Source organism: Amborella trichopoda, chromosome 5, assembly GCF_054954075.1.
Source record: "Amborella trichopoda isolate Santa Cruz 75 chromosome 5, AtrichopodaSantaCruz75HAP2 v2.0, whole genome shotgun sequence".
Classification (NCBI taxonomy): Eukaryota; Viridiplantae; Streptophyta; class Magnoliopsida; order Amborellales; family Amborellaceae; genus Amborella; species Amborella trichopoda.
This window is the reverse complement of record NC_142340.1, coordinates 42,827,356-42,851,818: the sequence shown is the minus strand read 5'-3', so window position 1 is coordinate 42,851,818 and position 24,463 is coordinate 42,827,356. Positions and strand designations below refer to the sequence as shown.

Genomic DNA, 24,463 nt, shown 5'->3' with positions numbered 1-24,463 from the left:
CTTTGATACAAACATGTCATAATTACTTACAACCATCTGATGTGAAATTTGATGATTTGGGTGTATCATAAAGTTTAAGAAAATTTATTTTGAAGTTTGAACTCGGTAAATGGAATAAATGCAGCCACCTAATTTTATATTCAATGGTTAATATTAATTATGACCACCTTGTACAAAAGTAAATAGTCTCATTCTATACTTTCTTTTCAATAAATTTCTCAAGTATAAATGAATACTCGAGGACTATTGTGCTTATGCGCAAAAGCGCCTTTTGAAGGTGCTTCTACCATTTCGAAAAATGTTTTTGAACTTAGTCAATGTAATAAATGTAGTCACCAAATTTTTCATCTAATAATCAAAATTAATTGTGACCACTTTATACAAAAATAAAGGTGAATGGTCTCATTCTATATTTTCCTATTTATAAATTTGCCATGTACAAATGAATACACAAAAGCGCCTTCTGCGGGTGCTCATGCCATTTCCAGAAATGTTGGGGCATTATGGTCAGTTTTCCTTTTTCACTACGGATTCAGTACAAAGGACCGGCAAAATCCGGTCGCTTCACCGGAAAAACCGGCAACGTTTGCTGTGCTTGACCCCACCTGGCTTGCACATATAATAACGCCCCCCTTTTTTGAAGAGAGAGGAAGTAGAGAGAGGAGAGAGTGAGGAGAGAGAACCAGAGAAGCCCTAAATTATGGTTCTCTGATCTCTGTAATTGGTCGAGAGACGAGCCCTAAATTCTTGAACCAGTGGGAGGCCCTAAACTAGAGAGAGAGAAGAGAGAGAGAGAGAAGAGAGAAGAGAGAGAGAGAGAAGAGAGAAGAGAGAGAGAGAGAAGAGAGAAGAGAGAGAGAGAGAGGAAAGGTGTGAAGGACGATCGCTTCATATATATGTGCTTTTTAGCTCATTTTCCACGATCCTTGGGAATTTTTGACATTCTCCTCGGAATTTGCTGTTATTGAGCTCAATAATTCCTCAATTGAAGGGGATAAAAGGTTGGTTAAATTTGGTAAAATCACTTTGTTCTGGAACTGTTATTGCTTTTTTGAAGATCTTACACTGTGTTTTAGTTTGGGATTTTAAGCTGATGATTTTGGTTTATGGTCTCAGATCTTGGTTTCTTTTGCAGTTTTCGTGGGGCTTTTTTGTATTTTTGGGTCCTTTTCATTTTGAAAATTTATTTTTTTGCAATATTAGATGTGAATGATTTTGATATTAGTCGATAATTACAATTAAGTATGTTCTTAGCTTGAAAAGGGAAACTGAAAACGATGTTTGTTTTGGTGTTTGGTGTGATAAATGTTAACAAGTGTTGGCACTGAAAAATTACATTGATTAACTGATTATGTCTTTGTTGTTATTTTTGAATTTTTTTGGAAATCTGTGTGGGAAAACTGAATTATATTTGATGCCACGTTCACATTGTATAAATCTGGGAAATCCATTTTTCCGTATGGGATAATTGTTTTTGGGTCTTTTGCACTCTACTATTTTGTTTCCTTTATCATATATACAAATATACACACACAAAATCTTGTCTCACCTTGAGCAAGGATCTTATTGTTTTGGATCTGGGGTTTTGACATTGTAACTGCTTTCTTGATTGATGAAAACTGAGATTTGACGCACTGATGTTAATGAATTTTGGTTAGTTGGGGGAGCTCCATTTACTTCTTGAGTGATTTTGATTAGTGTTTGATATATTTGATTTAATTAGACCGCAGTGGAAATATTGGGGTAATGGCAAACAGAATGAAGGAAGATGAAAAGAATGAGAAGATTATTCGGGGTCTTCTAAAGCTCCCTGCGAATCGAAGATGTATAAATTGCAACAGCCTGGTAAGCTTTATGCAGTGGAGCTTGCATAGTTTATTCTTCTCTGTCTACGTTGAATTTGTGGCATTCTGATTGTTAAGTACAACAGTTTTTGCCTTTCACATTTCCTTATGTTCCCATTTGTTGTGTTTATTATGATATTGCAATGAATGGAATTTAATTGTCAATCCTCACAAAGATAAAGAAATAATTTCTGCCTTTGTCACCGTGTCGACATTTGTTGGGGTTTGTTAGTTTCTGGAATATCTTGCTCTTCCATCTTTTTTCCTTTCCTCATGTTAGCCCTAGGGGCTTAAATCTCCAAGAAGGACAGAGGAACTTCACTTGTCGAGTTTAACATTTGCTAATGTGATTCTAGTCAAAATCAGGTGCTAATGAATTTCTCTATAAAAGAGTGTATGGGCATTCACGTTTCATAAATTATTTAATATTATGCTTTTTATTGGTATTTGTGTGATCGTTCACCAGTTGCTGAGATGTTAGTGATGAGAAAGAAACCAAAGTTCACTTAATTAGTCTAGGACCCTTCATCTTTTTGAAGATTACATTGAGAAGGGTGTGGTTGGGTTAGAGCTAATTATCAACATTGAACAGAAACTGATACATGAGAGTTTTCAACATGAATTTATGGTTTCATGCATATTGATATAAAATGAATTCTGGTTGGTAACAGGTCCAATATGGCAAATATTTAGAAATGTGCAGAATCTGCTTGATTTTATTAAATGTTGGAGGTAGGGAGTTAATGGAGAAATTTGTCTGTAGAAGTTGCTGAACATGACACCTATTAACTATTGTGCAAAGTCATTTAATGATTTCACTTTTGAATAAGAGCCACGATAGAAAATGGGTTTTGAGCAGCAGCATGAAATGTGGGAGAAAATATCATTAACAATGAAGAAGAAACAGATGATCTTTGTCAAGAGTGGCCAGCCACTGTTCAGCATGTCCCACGAATGGCTAACGATGTGGCAGACTCACTAACATGTGAGGGGAATAGTAGGAGTGCCCTGTTTGTAGGACCATGTTTCCCAGATCATATTTGATGTGTCCAATGTTGTTTTCTTTTTTTTCTGTCCATCCCTAACTGTTTATGCCTCACTTTCTATGTCTCTTGGCAACTTGATTTAAAAGTTACCTCTTGTTACAATACCCAAAAAAACAAAAAAAGGGGAGAAAAAGAAGAAGAAGAAACTGAAGAAGAAAAGGGGGTATGCTCATCAAAGGTGACAGTGGTTTTATCACATTTTGTAATGAAGGAATGTGCAATACCACCACCGTATGTAATCAATGCTATACTACACAAGGTCATCTTATGGATTCATTATGAAGTGGGAACCGATGGTGACTATATGAAGTGGGAATTGATGGTGGCTACAGCAAACATGGTCAAATGCATCACTTAGAACTACTTTTATGGTAGCACATAATGCTAGAAAGAACTACTTCTAAAAAGATGACTTTCTGGTATTGACCTATTGATTGTTAATGTTGTATCATGGAAAGAAGCATACATTCAATTTACATAAAGAGTCCATCCAAACAAAAACATATACATTAGAAAGGAAGATAGAGACCAAGATATGAGTGAAGTTGGTAGACAGACAAACATCATTGCTACTGCTGTTTCTATCCAGTCTTTTGAAACTCACCGAGGCTGACTTGGACTCAGCAGCCTGCTGAGTCCTTAAGGCCCCCAACTCTTTGGGGCCCTATACTGTAGCAGTACTCAACCAAGTTGCTACGGGAACTCTAGAGAGGTCAAGGGACTTGGGGAGTCCACAAAAACTTTTCTTGTTGGACACTTTTATGATAAAGGGTAGGAGGTTGTGGAACTATGAGGCCCATTTTGTCCATCTTCGTCATTGTTTGAGTCATCTCTCAAAATTCACCACCCTTAGGCATATTCTGCTATCCTCTATCAAGTTCATTAGATTCCACCAAAAAAAAAAAAAAAAAAATCATATTTGCGAGTTTTTTTTTTAAAAATAAGAGTTTGTAGAAGTTGTTTTCTTGCTTGCTTTCGCAATGCCACCTTGATTCACCCTCAAAATTTGTCCCTAAGCCTATTGATATTCAAAATCTTGTAAGTATGAGATCTTGAAATTTTTTGTTTGATCTTAAGCTTTGGATTCTATAGAGAACGAAAAAATAAGGCTGGCCAAAAATAATGTGTATACAAAAATTAAATTATCATCCATTTTTTTTGTTTTTTCTATATTTTTTCTATTTTTCCATTTTAATATTTTTCCTGAAGGTTTTGGGAATTTTTGAGCCTTTTTTGGGGAACTTGGCCAGGACTTTGTGAGTGCATTTGGGAATCATTCCAGGCACCCATGGAGTCCCAGAGCAAATTCTGGATTATGAACACTGTTTCTACCACATGATACTTTACTTTTCCTTGTTTGGTGAGGGTCCCCACCCCCCCACCCCAACTTCTTTTGTTTGTGAGGCTGGTGTCGATATCATCGTTAAATTTTTTTTTTTCCTTCTTTTATTTGGGGCGAAAGTGTGGGTATCATTGTTGATTGCCATTTTTGGCTAGTGCACTTATAGATTCTTAATCACCCATTGGTTCTTAAAGCTTCTAGAGTCTTTTATTGAGTTGTCAACATTGGAAGGTATCGAGAACTACTTGTTAGACACTGAACATCTTAAGTTTCTATTGGGGTAGGAATTGGAGCTGAACGTACACCAGTGGTGGAAGCCTGTCAGAGAAGCATTCTGTAGGCTTTTGGGGGGGCTTATACCGTGAAGAAATGAACTGATTGAGGTTTTGTGAGCATATTCCCATACAAATGAAGCCTGATAAATTATAAAGAACAGTTTCTGAATGATGTTTCCATAAAAATGATGAATCAAATTCTTTTATATAAATTCATCAGGTGAAAGTCATTCATATTACAGATATAACATAAGAGGCCTTTGCCCTCAATATAATCAATTGTCTGATTCTCATATATTTCAATTACGGTGTATGTTTTAAGTTCATTCCTTACACTAAAATTGAGGTAATATTGAAGATGAGGCAGATTTCTTCATGCCATGGGGGATCCTGTTCTCACAATATTCTGAGATGGTTGGTTGAAGTTGTGCGGGAGGTGGGTCATGGCCATTATTATCTCTCAGAATGGGAAATTGTGGGGGCTTTTCATTCTTCTTCAGATGCAATATTTTGCAGGAAGCTTTCCAATACTTTTAGGCATGAAGTCAAATGTTTTAAGATTCTTTTGGCCTCATAAATTCGAAAAAAAGGTGCATATCAGATTCCCTTTTTGATATTCCTCCAGCAGCTTGGAATAAAGGGCAAAGAAGGTTTCTTCCAGAACTTCTAAAAAATCTGGTAAAAATGTGTTTTAAACTATTCGGAGAAGTTTGCTTTAACAAAGTTTTTTTGAAAGCATGTGTTATAGTTTGTGATATCTTGCATGCTTCTTGCATTAGTTGCAAAATTTATATGAATGATATGTCCTGTGCATGTTCAGTGCCTTTTTATGAACTCCTTTGGTGTGGGTCAGGAAGTGGTATGTTGGGGGGGGAAGCAAAAAATTCTAATTGTTGATTCCGTGTTTAGCTATTTAATTTGACTTCCTTCAGCGGTGGTTTCGGTTAATTGAGTTTGGAAGAAATTATTGCTTTTTACATAAGTTTAGAAGAAATTATTGGTTTTTACCTATTCCAATTCTAAAATCTATAATGCAACTGATTCTGCTTTTATTTTTGCAACCAGGGCCCGCAATATGTGTGTACCAATTTCTGGACATTTGTTTGCACCGCATGTAGTGGAATACAGTACGTTCTGAACAACTTGGGTTCTTAAAGTGGCTGCTTCCTTTTGTTTTCATTTTTTATAGGGGTTGGGGAACAAGCCCCCCTTTAGTTGGGTTTATCTTATTTGAGAATTTCTCTCACTGAAGCTGTACCAGTTTCTCCTCCTCTTTAATGAACTACTCTAGTAGCAACATTTGATGCATATCCATATTTAAATCTTGGGTGGGTTGAGATATGTTGAATCTTGGGTGGTTTAAGATGTGCTACTCTGCTACATTAAAATATCAAACAGCTTCAGAATTTCCATTTTAAAACCAGTACCTGGACTTGAACTTGAGATGTGTTGAATCCTGGGTGGTTTTTTTTTTTTTTTGGTTCAAAAAAAATAAAAAACAGTACCTGGACTGTTCTTTTTGAGTAGTTTAGTGGTAGGAGTTGAGCTTGAGATGTAACATTGTTTGGCGTCAACTGCTAACCACTCGAGCCCAACCCCAATTCCTGAACTATTCAATTTTTAAATGGCTATGTTACCTCCAGTTTGGTACTTAAAATACCTTAATGTGAGTAGTTTAGGATCCTTTTGGAACGGGTGATGAAATAGCCCTGTGAAAAAAAGCCCAGTAATGTCGCAGGGGTACTGTTCTGTACAATAAAAGAAATAAGTGGTCCAGATCCCTTCCCAAATATAATGTAAAATGTGGACTTTAATTTGGGGGCTCCCATAAAGTGCTGTTTTGAACTGTCTCCTAATGCACTATTAGTAATTTGCATCTGATTAAATTAATTAATATGGCACTGTTATAAAATCCTCATCCCCTGGAGCACCTCAATGACTTGTGTGGGTGTTTCAGGCATTGTCTTGATATTTTAGCGTGCCTTTCTGATATTATGTTGATATTTGTTGACTTTGTTTGTTTTTCCTAACATTATGTTAGTCGAGAGTTCACTCACCGTGTGAAATCAGTTTCCATGGCCAAGTTTACCTCCCAAGAAGTTACCGCACTTCAAGGAGGGGGGAATGAGGTATGCCGCATGCATACTTAACCATGAACCAATTGAGGTGTTCTGTCCTTCTCATTTTCTTTGTAGTAGTAGTATCTTATTTTGATATCTACTCTTAATGAAATTACTTAATAATTTGTACAGCGTGCAAAGGAGTTCTATTTCAAAGAATGGGATGCACATCGTCATACACTTCCTGATAGCAGGTTCTTATTAGTTTCCTTTTGTTCTATTTCTCAGGCCACCAGTGTACTGGTTGTAAAAGCGGTTAGTTCCTTTTTTGTTTGTGTGTGCATGCGTGCACATAAGTGTTGTGTGTGTATATCATTTTTTGTATTCCAAGTTCTTATTTCTGTTTATCTCCCAGTAATGTTGAGAGGCTCAGAGACTTCATTAGGCATGCTTATGTGGAAAGAAGATATACTGGGGAACGGGGCACCGATAAGCCTCCAAAGGGTAGAATGGTATGTTATTCTATTGTTAATAGTTACAGCACACTGTTTCTCAGTATTCACTATACGCCACTTTGTTTATTTATAATATGCTCCAAACAAGGTTAATCAAATACGAGATGTGGACTTGAGGTGCTAGGGGCTCCCATGCACTATACTTCTCAATGCGGGTGCATCACTTTCCATGTGGACAATAAACATAAAGTATTGAAAAATATAAATTTTATAAGAATACACGACTTGTGTGGTATTAGGCTTTCTAATTTTATATTGGCCCCAATATATACGTTGTTGGAGCAACTGATAAAGAGTAAGAGACGGGTTTTATAATCATCTTAAATAAAATGCTCCAATCCATTCATTACATTTAATAAATTCAAATGGTCATCTGCTATACAAACCAAGCACAGCATTTGGCAACTAACTGTACTGTAGCCTATAGCGAAATATTAAAGTGTCTAAAATACTTTGATTCTTGGTTTAAGCTCCTTTCCTCTTGAAAGCCTCGATAATTCAATAAGTCTTCCAGGAAAATCCTTCAAAAGATAGGACTATAGGAGAAAATCAGCTTGATGTTTTACCCAAAAAATCTACAAAGTTAGGTGCAAAGTTTGAAATCCCAAAACTCAGATTTTGAGTTTAATCCCCTCAGAATGAATAAAGATTGGCTCTAAGGGATTTGGGGGTGGGGTTAAATAACTCCCTTTTTAACCAAACCATTTTCTCCTCTTTTGAGGGGAACAAGACTTCTTTAGCGCTGCTCATGGGCAATATATCCACCTCTTCATGTGGGGGTGCATCACAGGTTGTGTTCAGCCTGCACATGAGAGCTATGCATCACTTGGGCTGGTGTATCCCCTCCTAGGCGTGGGTGCATCACGTGGTGTCATATGCTTGCACATGCGGGCTATGCACCGCCTAGGTAGGTTCATTTTGCCAGCCCACCCACTTGGCACAACTTTGATGCAGCCACATAATGTGTTATGTTATTATGTTATAACCAATGGTTTAAAAACCGGATCGGTGACCCGGATCGGGCTTTTCAAAAACCGATCCGGATCGGCGAATCGGCGATCCGGATCGGCGAATCGGCAATCCGGATCGGAATCGGGTGAATCGGTCAGAATAAAGCTTCAAAAAAATCCGAAAAAATTATTAAAATTCATTATAAATATTGGTTTTTAGGAATTCAATAAAAAATGAGGGTACTCCATTAAGAATTTTCATGTTTTTGAATGAATATGCGAATATTGATATGTTCTTTCCCTGCATGAACCGCCATTCAGCATTTAATTTACAGTATTTCGTGTTCATCCCTACACTGTTGCTGTTGGGACTCGATATGTGAATAATATGGCTGGGATAGGGTGGCCTCAGAATCATCATCTCTCTCGTTTTCTCTTTGAATAATATGGATTAAAAAAAAAAAAAACAAATTTTCAAAAAAATCGATCATGGATTAAAAAAAAATTCACAAATTTTCAAAAAATTCTATCATGGGTTACAAAAAAAAATTCGATCATGGATTAAACAAAAAAAATCACAAATTTTCAAAAAATTCAATCATGGATTACATAAAATTCGATCATGGATTACATAAAATTCGATCATGGATTACATAAAATTCGATCATGGATTACAAAAAAAAACAAACAAAAAAAACAAAAAATTCAATCGTGGATTACAAAAAAAGAAAAAAATAGTTCGATCATAGATTACAAAAAATTCAATCATGGATTACAAAAAACTCTATCATGGGTTACAAAAAAAGCAAAAAACAAAAAATTCAATCATGGATTAAAAAAAAACAAACAAACATTTCGATCATGGATTACAAAAAAAAAACAAACATTTCGATCATATATTACAAAACATTCGATCATGGATTACAAAAAATTCTATCATGGGTTACAAAAAAAAAAAAAAAAAAACAAAAAAATCGATCATGGATTACAAAAAAAGAAAACAAACATTTCGATCATGGATTACAAAAAATTCTATTATGGGTTACAAAAAACCAAAAAATTCGATCATGGATTACAAAAAAATCTATCATGGATTACCAAAAAAAAAAAAAAAAAAAAAAAAAAAAAAAAAAAAAAAAAAAAAAATTCCGTACGGAATTGCCGATTCACTGTACGGAATCGGCGAGTCCGTACAGTGAATCGGCGATTCACTGTACAGAATCGTCCGGTTCTCTCTAGAACCGGACGATTTCCGATTTTTGGGCGATCCGGTTCCTTTTTCACTATTTCCGAGTCGAACCGGGCGAGTCCGGTTCGACTTGGCGTTTTTTAAAACAAGTTTTCACTGTACATGCTTTTGACAATGAGCTGGTTCTTGTCCAATGAAAATCAGTTCATTTGGGTCATTAAAATCCATTGAAATGATGGATAGTGATGGAAGCACTGGTACCTACCAGAGCAGTACATAAACCCCCAATGGCGCGTCCTGTTCTTTGTCCACCATCCATCATTTCATTAGATGTCTTGATCTCAATGTTGGGTTCCACTCTTTTGCCATCAACATTCGTCTTACTATCATTCGCTCTTAACTTCTCTTCACTGTCTCTTTCATTTGATTGGTATTGGCCATAATCCGGTGTGGTTGTACATTATCCCTTGGTTAGTTTTTCGTATGGTTCCCAAAAAGAAATTTGAATAATTCTTTTCCTGTACCATTCACCAGTTGATAAAAATGTGACTCTGAATTATAATGCAGAACGACCAGGAGGATGCCTATGAAAATAGAAGAACTGATACGTATCGTGGGAGTTCTCGTAGTCCCCCATATGAGGACACATACGACCGACGTCATAATGATCGACCTGCTCCTCGGAAGGCTGATCAAGAGAGAGGATATGACGACCGTTATTCTAGATATGATGATAAAAGAAGTCCTGGTCGATATGAATATGATCGGCCTTATCAGGAAAATCAACGGTATGGAGATTCCTACAGGAGAAGTCCTGCACGATTTGAGGTCGTAGATGATAGGCGCCGAGAAGATAGATCTGCAAATGGAAATCAGAACAGAAGCGATGATGTGCAATTCAAGCCTGAAGAGAGGTCACCCAACTCTCAAAAGAGTTCGGATGTCGCTAGTCCACCAGCAGTTCGACCTGTTAGGGATATTTTGGGGGATGATGTTCCACCTTTACGGGTTGGTGATCCCCCAAGACCAAGTGGTAGCAGGGGTCTAGATCCCCCTCCTCAGACACAGGTAAGGTGTTCATCTTTGAAACTAAGATTCATCAGATTAGCGATAAATAACTCATGCTCTGGCTTTTCTTAATAATTATAAACTCACTCATTCTCTCATAACTATGAGAATAGCAATTGTTTTGCCCTGTCTGCTGTGGTTGAAACCTAGCTTTATCTACCATCACAAGAACTATTCAAGGTTGATATTAGCTTTTCCCTTTTTGTCGCATAGAGATCCTGCATAATAACTATGAGTGGCTTCAGATTGTTATCGATTACTTTATTCTATTGCAGTAGTAAAAATGATTGGGGTACCTCCGTTTGTCACCCCACTTTCGGATTTGGAATATTGCATCACAGCAGTTGAGCTATACCTTAGGAGTATCTGTTATGTTTATTGTTGTAAGTGTCTGTGTCAACACCGAAATATGTTTAGTACTTATCCCCAAAAAAAGAGTAAAAACAGGAGAAGGAGAAGAAGAAAGGATCTGCTTGTACTTATTAAAAAGGTTATCTTTCTTGCTGATCAGAAAACAACTTAATTTGTTACTAAAAGAGAAGCATTCCATTCTTCCTATGGCAGAGGACTGCATCTTCAAGCAGCATGGGATCCACTGATGGGAACCCACCAGAACTGAAAAGGCAAAACTCGGGAAGTCTGATCGATTTCAGTGCAGTCCCTGAACCTCCTCCTGCTACTCCAATACAGCAGGACCCATTTGCCTCCCCACCAGTTCCTCAATCCTCAACCACTCCAGTTGTTGATGGAAATGACTGGGCTTCTTTTGATTTTAGTTCTCAGGAAAAGGTGGCTGCCGCACCTTCTACTGCACCAGCTGCTCCAGCTTCCGCAATTTCGCAGTTACTAACCCCTACCACTGGACCAGTAGGCAGTGTCTCTATGCCATCCATGGGTGGACTTGAATCATTGGCAAGTAATGGGCAATGGCACTTTGCACAGCAGCAGCAACCTCAACAACAAGCACCTTCTTTCTTTCCAATTGTACAACAGCAGCAACCTCAGCAACAACAACCTTCTCTCTTTCCACTTGCACAGCAACAACAATCTCAGCAGCAACAACCTTCTCTATATCCACCTACGCAGCAACAGCAGCCTCAGCAACAACCACCTTCTCTCTATCCATTTGCCCAAAGACAACAGCCTCAACAACAACAAGCTTCTCTCTTTCCATCTATACAACAACAGCAACCTCAGCAACAACAAACTTTTCTCTTTCCAGGTGCTGATAATCTCTCTACAACTCAACAGCTTAACCAGCCGGTTAGTGGTGCTGCAAACAGTCAGGTAACCTCGATGATGTTACAGAACTTTTAAACTTTTTCTTAGAAAGAATGCATTTTTCTTGGAATGTTTTCTTTCAAAGTTTGGTTGCATTGGTCGTAAAATTTATCTGAAACCGTGTTTGGGTATGCTACAAATTCTGGAATTCCTTTTTTTCTTTTTCTTTTTTTAGGTTGATGTTTTGGTTTGTTGCATTTCTGAATCCTTGTCCCTGATATTTGGTTCAATTAAAATCCGGCATTTGTTGAGTGTTGGATGATCACTGAAAGTTCCGAATGATTTCTTCCTTATGTTTATGATAGTTCTTTTAGACCTCTTGTTAATCACATTGGATTTCTGAAATTTGGTGGAACAAAATTTGTCCACTTCTTTTTGGTGAAAATGTACTCGGTAATGTCACAAAGTTCTAAACGACTTCTTCTGTCTTTTATTAGTATTTTGGAGTTTTGGATTGTTATGTTGTACTTCTCCCGTAAGTTTTTGGAATAACTTTCTGATGGAAAAGAAGTCATATAAAGTTATCATGAAATAAGGGCAGGATAAAGCCACTCAAAATACAGAAAGTAATTTGTTGGTGGCATAAACTTCAAACATCTTTCCTCTAAAATTTGGCCCACTAAATCCTGCTAAAACCTCAAATGCCTTTTACTGTTTCCTGCTTTTTTTTGTTTTTGCCTTTTGTTATGTACTACAGTACCATCTGCATGAACCATTTGGTGCTTGATTATCATTTTTGCAAGTAACATGGTTTTTTTTTTCTCTTTCGAATAGAGAGAAATAAGAAAGTGTTTTTCTTTGGTGCATTCTGCTTGGCAGCCATGGAACGCATTGCCTGGACCAAGCACGCAAGCATCTTTAACTGCACAGCCAGGACAACCATCTCAAGTTGCACCCAAACAACCTCAAGAAACCTCACGGAAAGATGAATCACAACCTCCCCCACCAGAACCTAAACCAACGGGAAGGCATGCACTTCCTGAGGTAAGAACATGTTTCAAATTAATGTTTGAGGAAGTATAACCTAATGGACTATTGAAAACCATAGCCACAGTGTTTTACTTCATCACTGTTGGTAGAGAGATAATGGGACCCAATGTATTATGGCTTCCATTGTTCGTTGGATTATTGTATACCTTCTTTTAAGATATTTTTTCTTGTCAAGTTTTATTCTTCTTTTTTCTTTTTCCCTTTTGGTAGCTGGCATTGTGGTTGTGAACTTGAAGCAGCGGTTCAGTTCTGGATTGACTAATTTCCGAAATTCATGACAGGCTGGGTGCTGGGCTCTGTTTTGGTCTAGGGCCCCTGTGGCCTGAATTTATTAGTTCCTATGGGTTGATTGTTTTTTGATGATAAAATGTGCTTTTTTATTGAATATAGTCCATGTTACCTTTGACTCTCTGTAACCCGTACAGTTACCATAGTTAAACTAGTGAGGGAACTGGACTGAATTCAGTGTGGTTATATGAGTCTTAATCTGGGAACCAACTAATACTTTGTGAATCGGATAATCTAGTCCAAAATCTGATATCCAGAAAGAACTTGAGTTCAAAATAAACGAGGTGATATTTTCTGAACTGAAAGAGAGACATTCAAATCCAGAGTTTCCCTTTGTGAATGGCTCCATCCCAGGGCTTCCCCCTTAACTCCTTTCCTCAACTCTACTCCCATTATTCTCACCTCATCAACCCCCCCAAAGCTATGGCCCCCTCTTTGTGTTTTACCCCATTGCAGCCTGCTCCTTATCATCCAAATCTCGCTTCTCATGCCTCACCTTTCGCTGCTTCTAACTCCTCCACTCCTCAACCCCGTCCTCTTCCCATCATCTCCCCCCGGCCTCTTCACGGGTGCCAAAACCCTGCTTTCAAACTCAAATTTTCATCTTCCCTGGTTGGCTTTTACCCTCGGCGAGATGATGTCTGGGGCATTGAGAAATGGCTGCAGAAACTTTGGGGGCAATCCCGACCTCTGTTGCAGGAAACTCATGAATGGGCAAGTCCACTTCCTTTTCTCCGCCGTTAAGAGTGCCTGTGTGGCTCACTCTTCCAGCTTTCGGGGTGCCTCCCTCTCCCTCATCCCTTGGTCCCAGGAAATTGAAGCATTCAAAACCCAAAAGGTCTGTTTGCGAGCTTTCAAAATCCCTCTTCATGTCTGCATGCCCAAAACTCTCAAACACTGCCGAACTGGTTGGTTCCCTCGTCTCCATTCATTGGAAATCCCTTGAATCACTCCCCATGGGCTCCATCCAGTTGCCAGATCCCAAGTCCATCCCCTCCTCGCTTTGGTTAGAGATTGAGGCCTTTACTACCAGATTTTCCTTGCTTGGCCACCTGCTTCCTCCCCATTGTGCAACCCGTCCTTCTCTTCTTTCCCGTTCCCCTTTTCTCCCCCATCCCATGTGGCCGATCCTCCCACTTTTCACCATGTCTCACCTCAACAGTCCTCCATTCTGTCCTCTTGTCAGCCCACCACTACCCTCCTCCCTCCTAACAGGACGTCATCCCTGCCTTTCCCCTCTGACTTTATCCCTGCTGCCCACCCATGCATTCTCTTCCTGTGAGCACTTGTATGGATTTGCTGTGCTCCTCCTGGCCGGCTGTCCCCTCTCTCGACCTTCTCTCATCATCGCTTCCTGCCATCTCTGGAAACCCTTTACTCCTTCCTCCCCCCTCGCATAGCTCAGACTTGATAGTTTCTTGGGGAAATATCCTCATACCCCCTATTTTTGGTTTTCATATCTGAATAGACCCAAGGATTTAAAATATTTCTCCTAACCCCCTGACTAACTCTACCCACTTTTAACTATTTTTTAGCCCTAACAAATATAAATAAAACATGCTCATTCTAAACCCTTCATCTCTTTACGTGATATATTCCTCCCAATTTTTTCTCTTTCCCTCTCTTCTTAGAGATTCTCCCAAACCCCTTCTCTCTTTTTATTTTCCCCCACTTTTTCTCTCTAGGTCTCTCGTTCTCTCTCTACCCCGTGTTTCCTGAAACCCCTCTCTCATTTTGGGTTCCAAAAACAGGCCCAATCTACATACAGTTAATCATATATGCGAATAATATCCAACTAATCAATAGTAAAAATCCACAGGAATCAAGCAAATATATAAAGAAAAATAAACCATGGAGAGAGAGAGTGGGAAAATAGGGAGAGAGAGGGTTTGGGAAAATTCATGGAGAGAGAGATTTAGGGGAAAATCACGTGAAAGGAGAAATGATGGTGTTTAGAAAGGATGTCTTTATTATATTTGTTTGGAGCAAAAAAATAGGTTTAAAGGGGATAAAGTTAGTTTAGGGGGTTAAAAGATACAAGACTTAGAATTTCTATGACCCAAGATATGTTTTGAAACCTTGGGTCTAGTGAGATATAAAGCTTAAAAATGAGAGGTATGGAGATATTTTCCCTAGTTTCTTCGCCACCCCTCATCTCCCTCTGTAGCGACGACCACCCCCCTCTCTCCATGTCATAACTGAACGCCCTTGACGAAGCCCCTCTCAAAGCTCCCCAGGCTACACTCCCTGGAAGCCCCTCTTTCTTGGAGCTCCTTCAACCCCCCATCTCGAATGCCTTCTTGGAAGTCCCTCAACCCTTTTGTTGGAGTTGAAGATGATCTTGCTTCCGCAAAACATAGCCCACCCCTCCCACCCCTCTACCTCGGTCGTCAGCCTTCGGCGTTTTGCACCCTCTTCTCCCTCATTGCTGGTTTCCCTTCCTCTTCTTTCCCTTCTTTAGTCTTCCTCTACCCTCACCCTTGGATGCTTCCTTTCGCCTGACCTTCCTTTGGTGGCTCTCGGCGCTCCACCCCAACCACCCTCCCCCCTTCTCATAAATCCCTGCCCCTGTTCCTTCCTTGGGGGTTTTGCCCTCTCTCTCTCTCCTCTTTTCTCCCTCTTCTCCCCCTCTCTCTCTCCCTCTTAACCCTCTGCTCCACCATCCCCCTTCTCATTCCCCCTTCTTTATGGGCCCCCTTCTGCCTCCCCCCCCTGCCATTCCCTTATTTCCCCCCCTCCCTTCTACCCTCAGGGTCTTTGCCACCTCGCCCTTGCGCTCGTCTCCATCCCAATGACTCCTCTAGCACCTCTCAGTGCTCCTTCTACCACTTCCTTGAGTTGGTTGACTCTCAGTTCATTGAAGATCTCGATCAAGCCCAAGGCAATGTAAATAAGGTACTCTAAGTGATGGGCCTCCACTATAATGGCCCACAACAAGCTCTCCATGAATTTCTCAAGAAGGACTCCTCTCTAGCTCCAAAACACAAGGACAAGTTTGCTGGGAAATTACCAAACTAGCCTGCAGCATAAACTATGAGTGTCCCTTCCCCAACCCCCACCCCCTTAGACTACCCCCTCAGAGGCCTCAGACCCTAAAAACCCATCCTCAAGACATTGTTTCGCTAAATGCCCTCCCGCCCAACCCACCCCATCATGTTAATACTTTCTTGGAACACTTGGGGCCTGGGACACCTGACTAAACAAAATGCAGTGCGAGATACTTGTACCCGCCATTGCCCCACTATCCCCACTCTATCCAGAACTAAAATGCCTTCCCCTTCTCTTCACCTGGTTAGGTCTGGGGCTGTAGACCTTGCAAATAGATTGCCCTACCCGCTGAGGGAGCATCGGGTGGCATTTGGATCATTTGGGATTCGTCTCTCCATGTCTTCTCATTGTTTCACATTGCACCCTACTCAGCAACAATGATTCTCTCAAGAGTCTCAAATGGTCTCCTTTGGAAGTTCACGGCCGTCTACTGGTCCCACTTCGAAAACCGTAGAGACCAGTTGTGGAATGAACTGGCTTGTAGAAACAATTCCTCCCTCAAGGTGGTGCACTGGTGGCGACTTCAACATAACAAGATGGTCGTATGAGTGCAATTCCCTTCCAAGAATTTCCCCGGGGATGCTCTATTTCTCTGATTGCATCTCAAGACACATTCTGATTGACGTCCTATTGGAAGGGCTCGCTTCACGTGGTCTACCCACGCTTCCGCTCCCTCCCTTTCTAAACTAGATAGATTTTTGCTCTCCACCAAATTGGACGCTTCTTTTCCAGGCTCCCATGCCTTGGCTTTGCCCCAATCGGCCTCGACCATTGCCCTATCCTTCTAAACACCAAGCCTGTGCCCAGAGGCCCCAAACCTTTTAGGTTTAATTGAACTTGGCTCGACGAGCCAAGCTCTGGTCCCTCAGTGGTGGAATTCCTTCGCTTCTCAGGTCTCGGGTAGGGCTGGTTACTGCCGCCAGAGCAAAATTCGGATGCTCAAAGCATCAGTGAAAGATAAGAGTAAGCACCTGCTTGACAACTTCCATTCCTGCAAGGACCTCCCCTCATGGTCCATCCGGAATTGGGATGTCCTCGAAGAGCATTGTACTTTAACAGAAGCTGAGAGACAACAGGGAGTCCAACTCAACATTGAATACCAGTTGCTTTTCAAACATGAACGAACTTACTGGTATCAAACGTCCAGAGTGAAGTGGTTAAAATTGGGGGACCTTAACACCACTTTCTTCCGAGGCTAGACAACTCAATCGCACGCATCAGAGTCGAGGACTCGATCTTTTCGAAGAGCCCACAGAGGTCGTAAGGGAAATCCTCACTTTCTTCAAAGACCTTTTCTTTGCCCCTTCTAGTCCTAAACCTTCGATGGGTGACCTATCTTTTCTCCTCCTTCCGCCTGAGAAGGCCTCATGGCTCGAAATGCCCTTTACCGAGGACAAAATCCTTCAGGCCATACAACAGCTTGGTCAAGATCGAGCCTTTGAGCCCGATGGATTCCCCGTTGCATTCTTCAAATCCTTTTGGAACTCTCTTTGACCCAACTTCCTTGCTTTCTTCCAAGAATTCTTTGAGCGGGTACCCTACATAAGGCCCTCAATAAAACATTCATTGCCCTCATTCCCAAAGTCGAAGGGGCAAAAGAACTCAAAGATTACCACCCCATTAGCCTCATTAATAGCACCTATAAAATTCTTTCGAAAGTCCTTGCCTCTCATCTCAGAGACGTTTTGGCTTATGTTATTCGCCCCGAACAAGGGGCTTTTGTAAAGGACTGTCAAATTCTCGATGGTGCCTTCATAGCTCTTGAATGTTTACATTCCAAACACCTCTTCAGATCCCATGGTCTTGTCGCTAAACTTGATTGGGAAAAGGCATATGACCATGTTGATTGGGCGATCCTCGATAAAATCATATGGGTTTTGGTAGCCGGTGGAGGGAATGGATCCATGGTTGCATTAGCAATCTCCACTTCCTTGTCCTCATTAATGGATTCCCCAAGGGGTTCTTTCCCTCTTCTAGGGGTCTCCGGCAAGGCGACTCTCTCTCTCCTTTCCTCTTTGCCATTGTGGTTGAGGTCTTTATTCGCTCTATTCAAAGACTTTTCCATTCAGAACTTCGTCATGGCTTCGAGATTTCATCTCAAGGCGCCACAATCACCCATCTTTTGTATGCAGATGACACATTGGTCTTCTGCGATGTCTCCCCCAAGGAGGTCGATACTCTCCTTCTGTTCCTCAAGTCTCAAATGCTTTGAATGGGTAGCTGGGTTCAAAGTCAATATGAAGAAGTCAATAATGATAAGGATAGGATCTCCCTTCCACCCAGGCCCTTGTTGATCTTTGGGGCTGTTCTTTCTGAAAGTCTCCCCTCCACTTACCTCAGCCTTCCACTCTACCTTGGTAAACTAAACATATCCTGTTGGCACACATCATCGACAAGTTTGACCAAAATTCGCAATTTGGACGCGTCACCCTCATCAAGGCCACTCTCGCTAAAAGTGCCCATTTATCACATGTCCCTCTTTCTTATGCCGGCATCCATTCGCTCTCGTCTCGAGACGCTTATGAGAAATTTCTTATGGGCAGGCAATGACCATAACCACAAAATCCACCTTATTTCTTGGGAGAAGTTATACTGACCTTGCTATCCAGGGGGACTCAGTATCTGGGGGCCCGAGAAGGCAAACTTAGCCATGTTGGGCAAGTGGTGGCGATATGCCACCCAAGATAACCACTTGTGGCCGCAAGTGGTTCGGCACAAATATCAACTCCACCACCAATCTTCCTGGATGCCTAATTGCAGAGTCAATGGTAGGTCCTAAGGACTATGGAGATCACTCCTTAGTATCCTCAACCTCTTCAAAACTCATATCCGCTTTCATCCTAGAGCCGGCATAATTTCAGGTTTTGATTCGATCTTTGGATAGGCAAGACCCCCCTAAAAGACCTCTTCCCCTCTCTATTCCTTCATGCACTCAACCGCCAAGCCACAGTGTAGGCTACTTTCCACCCCAGGGGTCTTAAAGGACCTTGACTCGTACCTTCAGATGCTGACCATCAAACTATGAGATGCAAGAATTTTTACGTCTTTCGTCCCTCCATCATTTCACCTTCCTACCTCTTTCAGGGGAAGCCAAGATCTTTTGATGTCCAGCGCCTGCTGGACAATTTTGAGTCTCTTCCTTCTACAAAAAGCTTCTTGAACCCCCCACCTACCCTCATGCCCCTGCCTCCGTCACTGCTAAAGCTTGGTCTACCCTAGCCCCTCCCAAGATCAAGGTTTTCTCCTGGCTTGCCCTCGCAGAAAGGGTCTTCACAGTTTATCAATTGCAAAGAAGGGGTTTGCCAATCCCCAACTGTTGCGCAATATGTCAGGCAGCAGAAGAAACCAACATCCATCTCTCCCTCCTTTGCCCTATTGCACACGAGTTGTGGGGGGCCCTGCTATGTTTTTTAAGATGGAAATGGGTCACTCCCATAGTTAGCAAGTCGGGAACTATCAATAAATCGGCTCACCATAAAATCAGAAACAAATCATTTTTATTTTAAAAAGTAGGATGAAAAAATCGGCTAAAAAATACGAATTGGCAAAAATACTTCTTATAAAGATATCGCTAATATATTGGATTAGGCTCAAAAAATCGGAGTAAAAATATTGGATAAATTTATAATATTAGAAATTTTGAAATTCTATAAAATAAAAATTATGTCAAAGCCATCAATAACTAATTCATCCGTAAAAACTTTACTAGACTAATATAATTAAGTCAATTAATTTAGATGCCTCGTGACTCTCATCCAATCATCCAATATTAAATACATAATTAACTAGTATATACTAAAAAAAATGTATCATATAAAATCTACTCATTGATACACCTGCTTATTACATACCAAAAACAAATAATACTATATAAATTTATTCAGTAAATACTTTAACTATGGTATGGTGACAAATATACTATATAAATTTATTCATTAAATACTTAAACATCACACCTACTTAGCAGGTACCAAAAAAATACACGATTTTTGGTTTCTCATTACAGTGATTTAACTATTGTATGGTGACTATGGTCATGGGCTCTATAACTATGGTTAAAGTTTAACTAATCCTATATGTACAATTGCTTGCTCCTGTAAGCTTACAATTTACACTATATTGTTTATCTTTGTTATCACATAATCAAAAACAAAATATTGATTACTTGGTCCTGTAGTCACACTCTCTGCTTCTCATTCATCAGTAAAGGACTATGTTTTGACTATAATTTGTGCCATAAGCAGTATTTTCATAAAAACAATTATCACAAATAATCATAGAAATCTGCATGTGTATGATTTTCTTTACACAATGATTTACTTTACAAAATGATTTGCTATAAACAGTATTTCATTTACACTAATTTTCCATAATAACAACTGAAATCTGCATCTATTTGTTTATGTTTTTTTAAAAACAGGGAAAAAAAAATTCATACCTTCAATCGGCAACTGTGGCTTTGAAGAACATAGTGGGGATAAAAATTTCTATTTTAGGTTTTTTTTTTAAATAATATTTTTTTTCAAAAGCATGAAAGTAGCAATGGTTGCAATACGCAAAACAGGGAAAAAAAATTTATCTTTCAAAAAACAATTATGGGTAAAAAAAGATACATTTTTTTGGCCTGATTTAAATCGTATTATGAAAAAAGCGCGTTTTAAACTTTTTTATGAAAACTATGCAATTTTTTGCCAACCTTTTCAAAAGTCGCCTTTTAAAACTGTTTCCATAAAAATGCTGATTTTTTGAAAAAGTCGCCGATTAAACGGTGATGTGCTAACTATGGTGACTCCCTACTTGGTTCCCCTCCTCTTCTCCTCTCTCCAGCCCTATCCTTGGGCAAAAATCTGGTATCTTGCTTTGAAAAGGCTTCTTTGGCTGCCTTATTTTGGACCCTCTGGATCGAACGCAACAATAGGATATTCTGGGGTGAATTCTTATCTTTGACAGCCCTCTTTGACAAAGATAAATCCCTAGTAATAATTTGGGCCTCCAACGACCCCTCCTTTAAGGGCTTCCCCTCCTTGGCCTTTCATCCGGATTAGTAGGCCATTCTTCACCTCAATCAGCAACAACCTTCTTGTGAATAGCTTTTCAAACTCAATTTTGATGGCTGTTTTCTCAGAATCCAGGCCTTGCTGGTATTGGTGGCCTTTTCCTTGATCACCAAGGCTCTGTCCTCCTCGAAATCCATTGGCCACGCTGATGCGCAAACAGCCGTGGCTCTTGCCCCCCTAGAAGGCCTCAAACTTTTCGACCCATCCTGGAGCTCCGGCCTGGTAATAGAAGGTGACTCCCAGAACAAAATCTCCTGGGCATCTGGCTCCACGGCAAGTCCCTGGTACCTGCTACACATTTTTGACGAAATTTCCCACCTGACAAGGAGTTTCCCTCACTTTTGAATCATGTATGGCAAGAGAGCAACTTGGACGCAGAATCGGCAAGTTACCAAGTGGATTTTATTAGACTCACTCCTCAGACCGAAGCCTTTCCCTCTCTTCTTGGTTTCCGTTTCTAGTTCTCTCTCCACCTAAGGTAGTGTTGTACAGAGCTCCCCCTTAGTGGGGAGCCAATTTTTGTCGTAGAGCTTCCATCCTGGAAGCAAATTTTTGTATTCTATTTTCTCCAATACAAAATCGTTTTAACATTATCAAAAAAAAAAAAAACAAGGTGATCTGGTGAGGAGAGGGATAGGCTGGCCATTTGGCATGCTGGCCTTGTTTTGGATTCATTCTCCTGCAAGGGACCTAGCTGGAACAGGAATTGGTTTCTGCTGAAAGATAAATTTGATTTTAAATAAGAAAGTGTTTTTTTGATCGGTGTCCAGAGATTTTTAGAGGGTCCAGTTTTCTACTATTAGTGAGGAGGTTCATTCTACATTTTGTGAAGATGGAACCTGTCATATTGCTTCTTTTTTTCTGTATGTCATTTATCTTTTCTTTGGAGCTGTTCAAATCCAGTTGATTTTGACAAGAAATAAATTTCTCCTAAGTAGAAAAGAAATGAATCTTGCTATTCTATAATTCCTTAATTATTTTCTAAAAAAGATGGATACTACTTGCAGGATCTCTTTGCTGCTTTCTATTCACCAGCTCCTGTTCATCTCCCAGCTTGGCAAGCTGGTCCACAACTTGGCATAGGTGCTGTTCCCATGCAATTTCCCAATGCAGGGGTAGGGCCTGTCTTTTGGGATTTTTTATACATCCCAGACTTCCATTTATTTTTTAGATATACCATTTCTTTATTTTCTTATTATCATTACTTAATTTTTCCTTACAAAAGAACTCATGATGGGTTTCGATGACTTAATTTGATTTTACTGATTCTGCATCTTTAGGCTGCACCAATTTTCCCAGGGCAATCATCGAAGTCCACCAACCCATTTGATCTCGACCCTGCCCCAGTTCAGAGTAGCCCTACGGTAAGCTTATTTCAAATTTATTTAGATTTATCTTTCTACATCTTTGAGCCCTGCCCTCCCCACTCTCTCTCTCTCTCTCTCTCTCTCACGTGCACCCACACACCCACCCACTCACCCACCCACTCACTCCTACGAACACACACACTGTAAAGCCACTGAATTGACTTTAATTGGATAAGTATCTTTGTAGCTATCCCCCATCTCTCTAACCTCTCTTATAATTGACTTATCTTTGATATAAAATTTACTGGTGATGTCTGTTTCAGCTACAAGCTTACACATTGTTTAACATGCAGATGCCCATTTATTGCTTTTAGGAAACTTATGCGACATACTTGATGTTTGAAGTTGTGATTCAGTTTCAGTTCTCTGTTTTACCATTTTCTCCGTTAGACAAATGATTGCGTTTGTATTTATCTATGTCTTTCTCTATGTGGTTTACAGTTCCCATCTTTGGTTCCACTGCAAGCATCTCTACCAAACTTGATTGCTGGTCAAGCCCTAATGCGTAGTTCAAGTTTTGGTGCTCCTGTTCAACAATGGAGAGCTCCTCAAGTTTCCACATATCCCATGGCAATGCCCCCAGGTGAACAGCCATTGATGATAGTTTGCTTATTTCTCTCTTCTATTTTATGGTCTTTTTTTAATGCTTATGCTATCTTTTTGGTTGATTGTGATGAGGCTTTATTGACTAAAAATATGAAAATATGTTTTTTTTTGGGGCAAATTGTTTTGAGGACAAAATATGGGTACTAATAGGGCTTTTTTTTTTTTTTTTGGGGGCGGGGGGGGGGATTAAGGTTTGCATTGATTTCGACTGTTCTAATGGCTTGTTTGTCTCGGTCAGGTGCTTATATGGCTCAACAAATGTCAACCAGCGTGCCATCTCTTAGGTACTCTCTCTCTCTCTCTCTCTCTCTCCCTCTTGTTGTTGCATTGTCTCCCTCATCTATTTTTCCCCTTTAAATTATTTTGCAGATTATTTGTTTCACAAATTCTTTTCCTCTCTCTCAAAACACAGATTCTCTTCTTTCCTCTTTCTCATTGTTGGGTGATCCATGGTGATTTTGCAGTCAACCAGGACTCCCTCGGTATGGTAGCGAGGCCTCTGCTCTAAACTCATACGGGTCCCTCCAACACCCAGTTGCCGGTGCCCCCAATCTTTCTTCTCAAAACTCTTTCTCTTCATCTGGAGGAAACCCTTTTGGCTAGAAACTAGAAAGTTTTAGCCTCTCTCAAACTACACTCAATGGGTGGAGTCTCGCCGGTTTCATGCTTCTCTTCAGTTTTCCAGCGAATTAATTGCTGGAATTTCGGGGTGCCAATGTAAGTGTATCTTTTCTGGCTGCCATTTCCAGCAGCCTTGTAAGATCAGTGTGGGGGAAGGGTGTATTATGTGAGTTCTGTCTTTGAGAAGGCAAAGAGTTTGTGACCAATGTGGTGTTGTGCTCTTTGATCACTTGTGGTTGTATAATCTTGCATTGATTTGTGTATGGCTTTCTATGAGGTTTCCAAGGTCCTTTTGTTTCTCTTTCTTTCCTTTGTATTTTTTTTTTTCCCATCTTCAGTTGGTCGTCCCTGGTGGGGGGCCGCGCGGGAGGCTGGGCCATTAGTTTGATGGTTCTCTCACTCTCCCATCGGTTGGTTGATAATGTAATTGGCATTTCTGTGTTGTATAATTACATGTTTTGATGGAATGGGCTAATAAGACCATATTGAAGAAGTTATATCTTTGCTTTGTTGAATTGAATGTTTCTAGGTTTGAAGTAAATAGACAATGTTGTATTTGTATAATTTAAGCATTTTTCATTGAAAGGATTCGTGATTTTGATATTTTGCTTGAATAATGGCTCAAAAATAGCTTCATTTATAGTCTTATAAATGAATCCTGCGGCGCCTTTTATTCCGTTTTCTTGGTCCATTCAACGGAGGATAAGATGCTGAGGGACCGACATTCCTAATGGTTTGCGTCAGTGTTCGCAAAATCAAATTGGAACGGTTAACCGGACATGGGCTTGGAAGCGGTTTAACCGGCTTAACCGGCAAACCTACCGATTCAACTGCTCTCACCGGATAAGTCTTGGGCGGTAAAAAAGGTGTGAAAAAAATACAATTTATTTTTACTAAAATATGAAAAACATATGAA

The 24,463-nt window shown here is 40.0% G+C and overlaps 1 protein-coding gene across 2 annotated transcripts; it reads left to right on the top strand.

Annotated features, from left to right (window-relative positions):
- The first annotated feature begins 646 nt into the window (after positions 1–646).
- On the top strand, positions 647–24,044 carry LOC18434228 (uncharacterized). 2 transcript variants are annotated; one of them, XM_011625067.3, is made up of 14 exons: positions 647–1,001; positions 1,724–1,845; positions 5,573–5,634; positions 6,549–6,636; positions 6,760–6,821; positions 6,983–7,079; positions 9,789–10,289; positions 10,854–11,576; positions 12,390–12,554; positions 21,961–22,068; positions 22,234–22,317; positions 22,762–22,903; positions 23,165–23,210; positions 23,391–24,044. In XM_011625067.3, the coding sequence occupies exons 2-14, from the start codon at positions 1,747–1,749 to the stop codon at positions 23,527–23,529; spliced, it is 2,316 nt and encodes a 771-aa protein (XP_011623369.1). In that variant the 5' UTR covers positions 647–1,001; positions 1,724–1,746; the 3' UTR covers positions 23,530–24,044. The 2 variants fall into 2 exon arrangements, with proteins under 2 accessions (XP_011623369.1, XP_088724192.1); XM_088868066.1 differs by having other exon boundaries at positions 6,549–6,673.
- Positions 24,045–24,463: the final 419 nt, after the last annotated feature.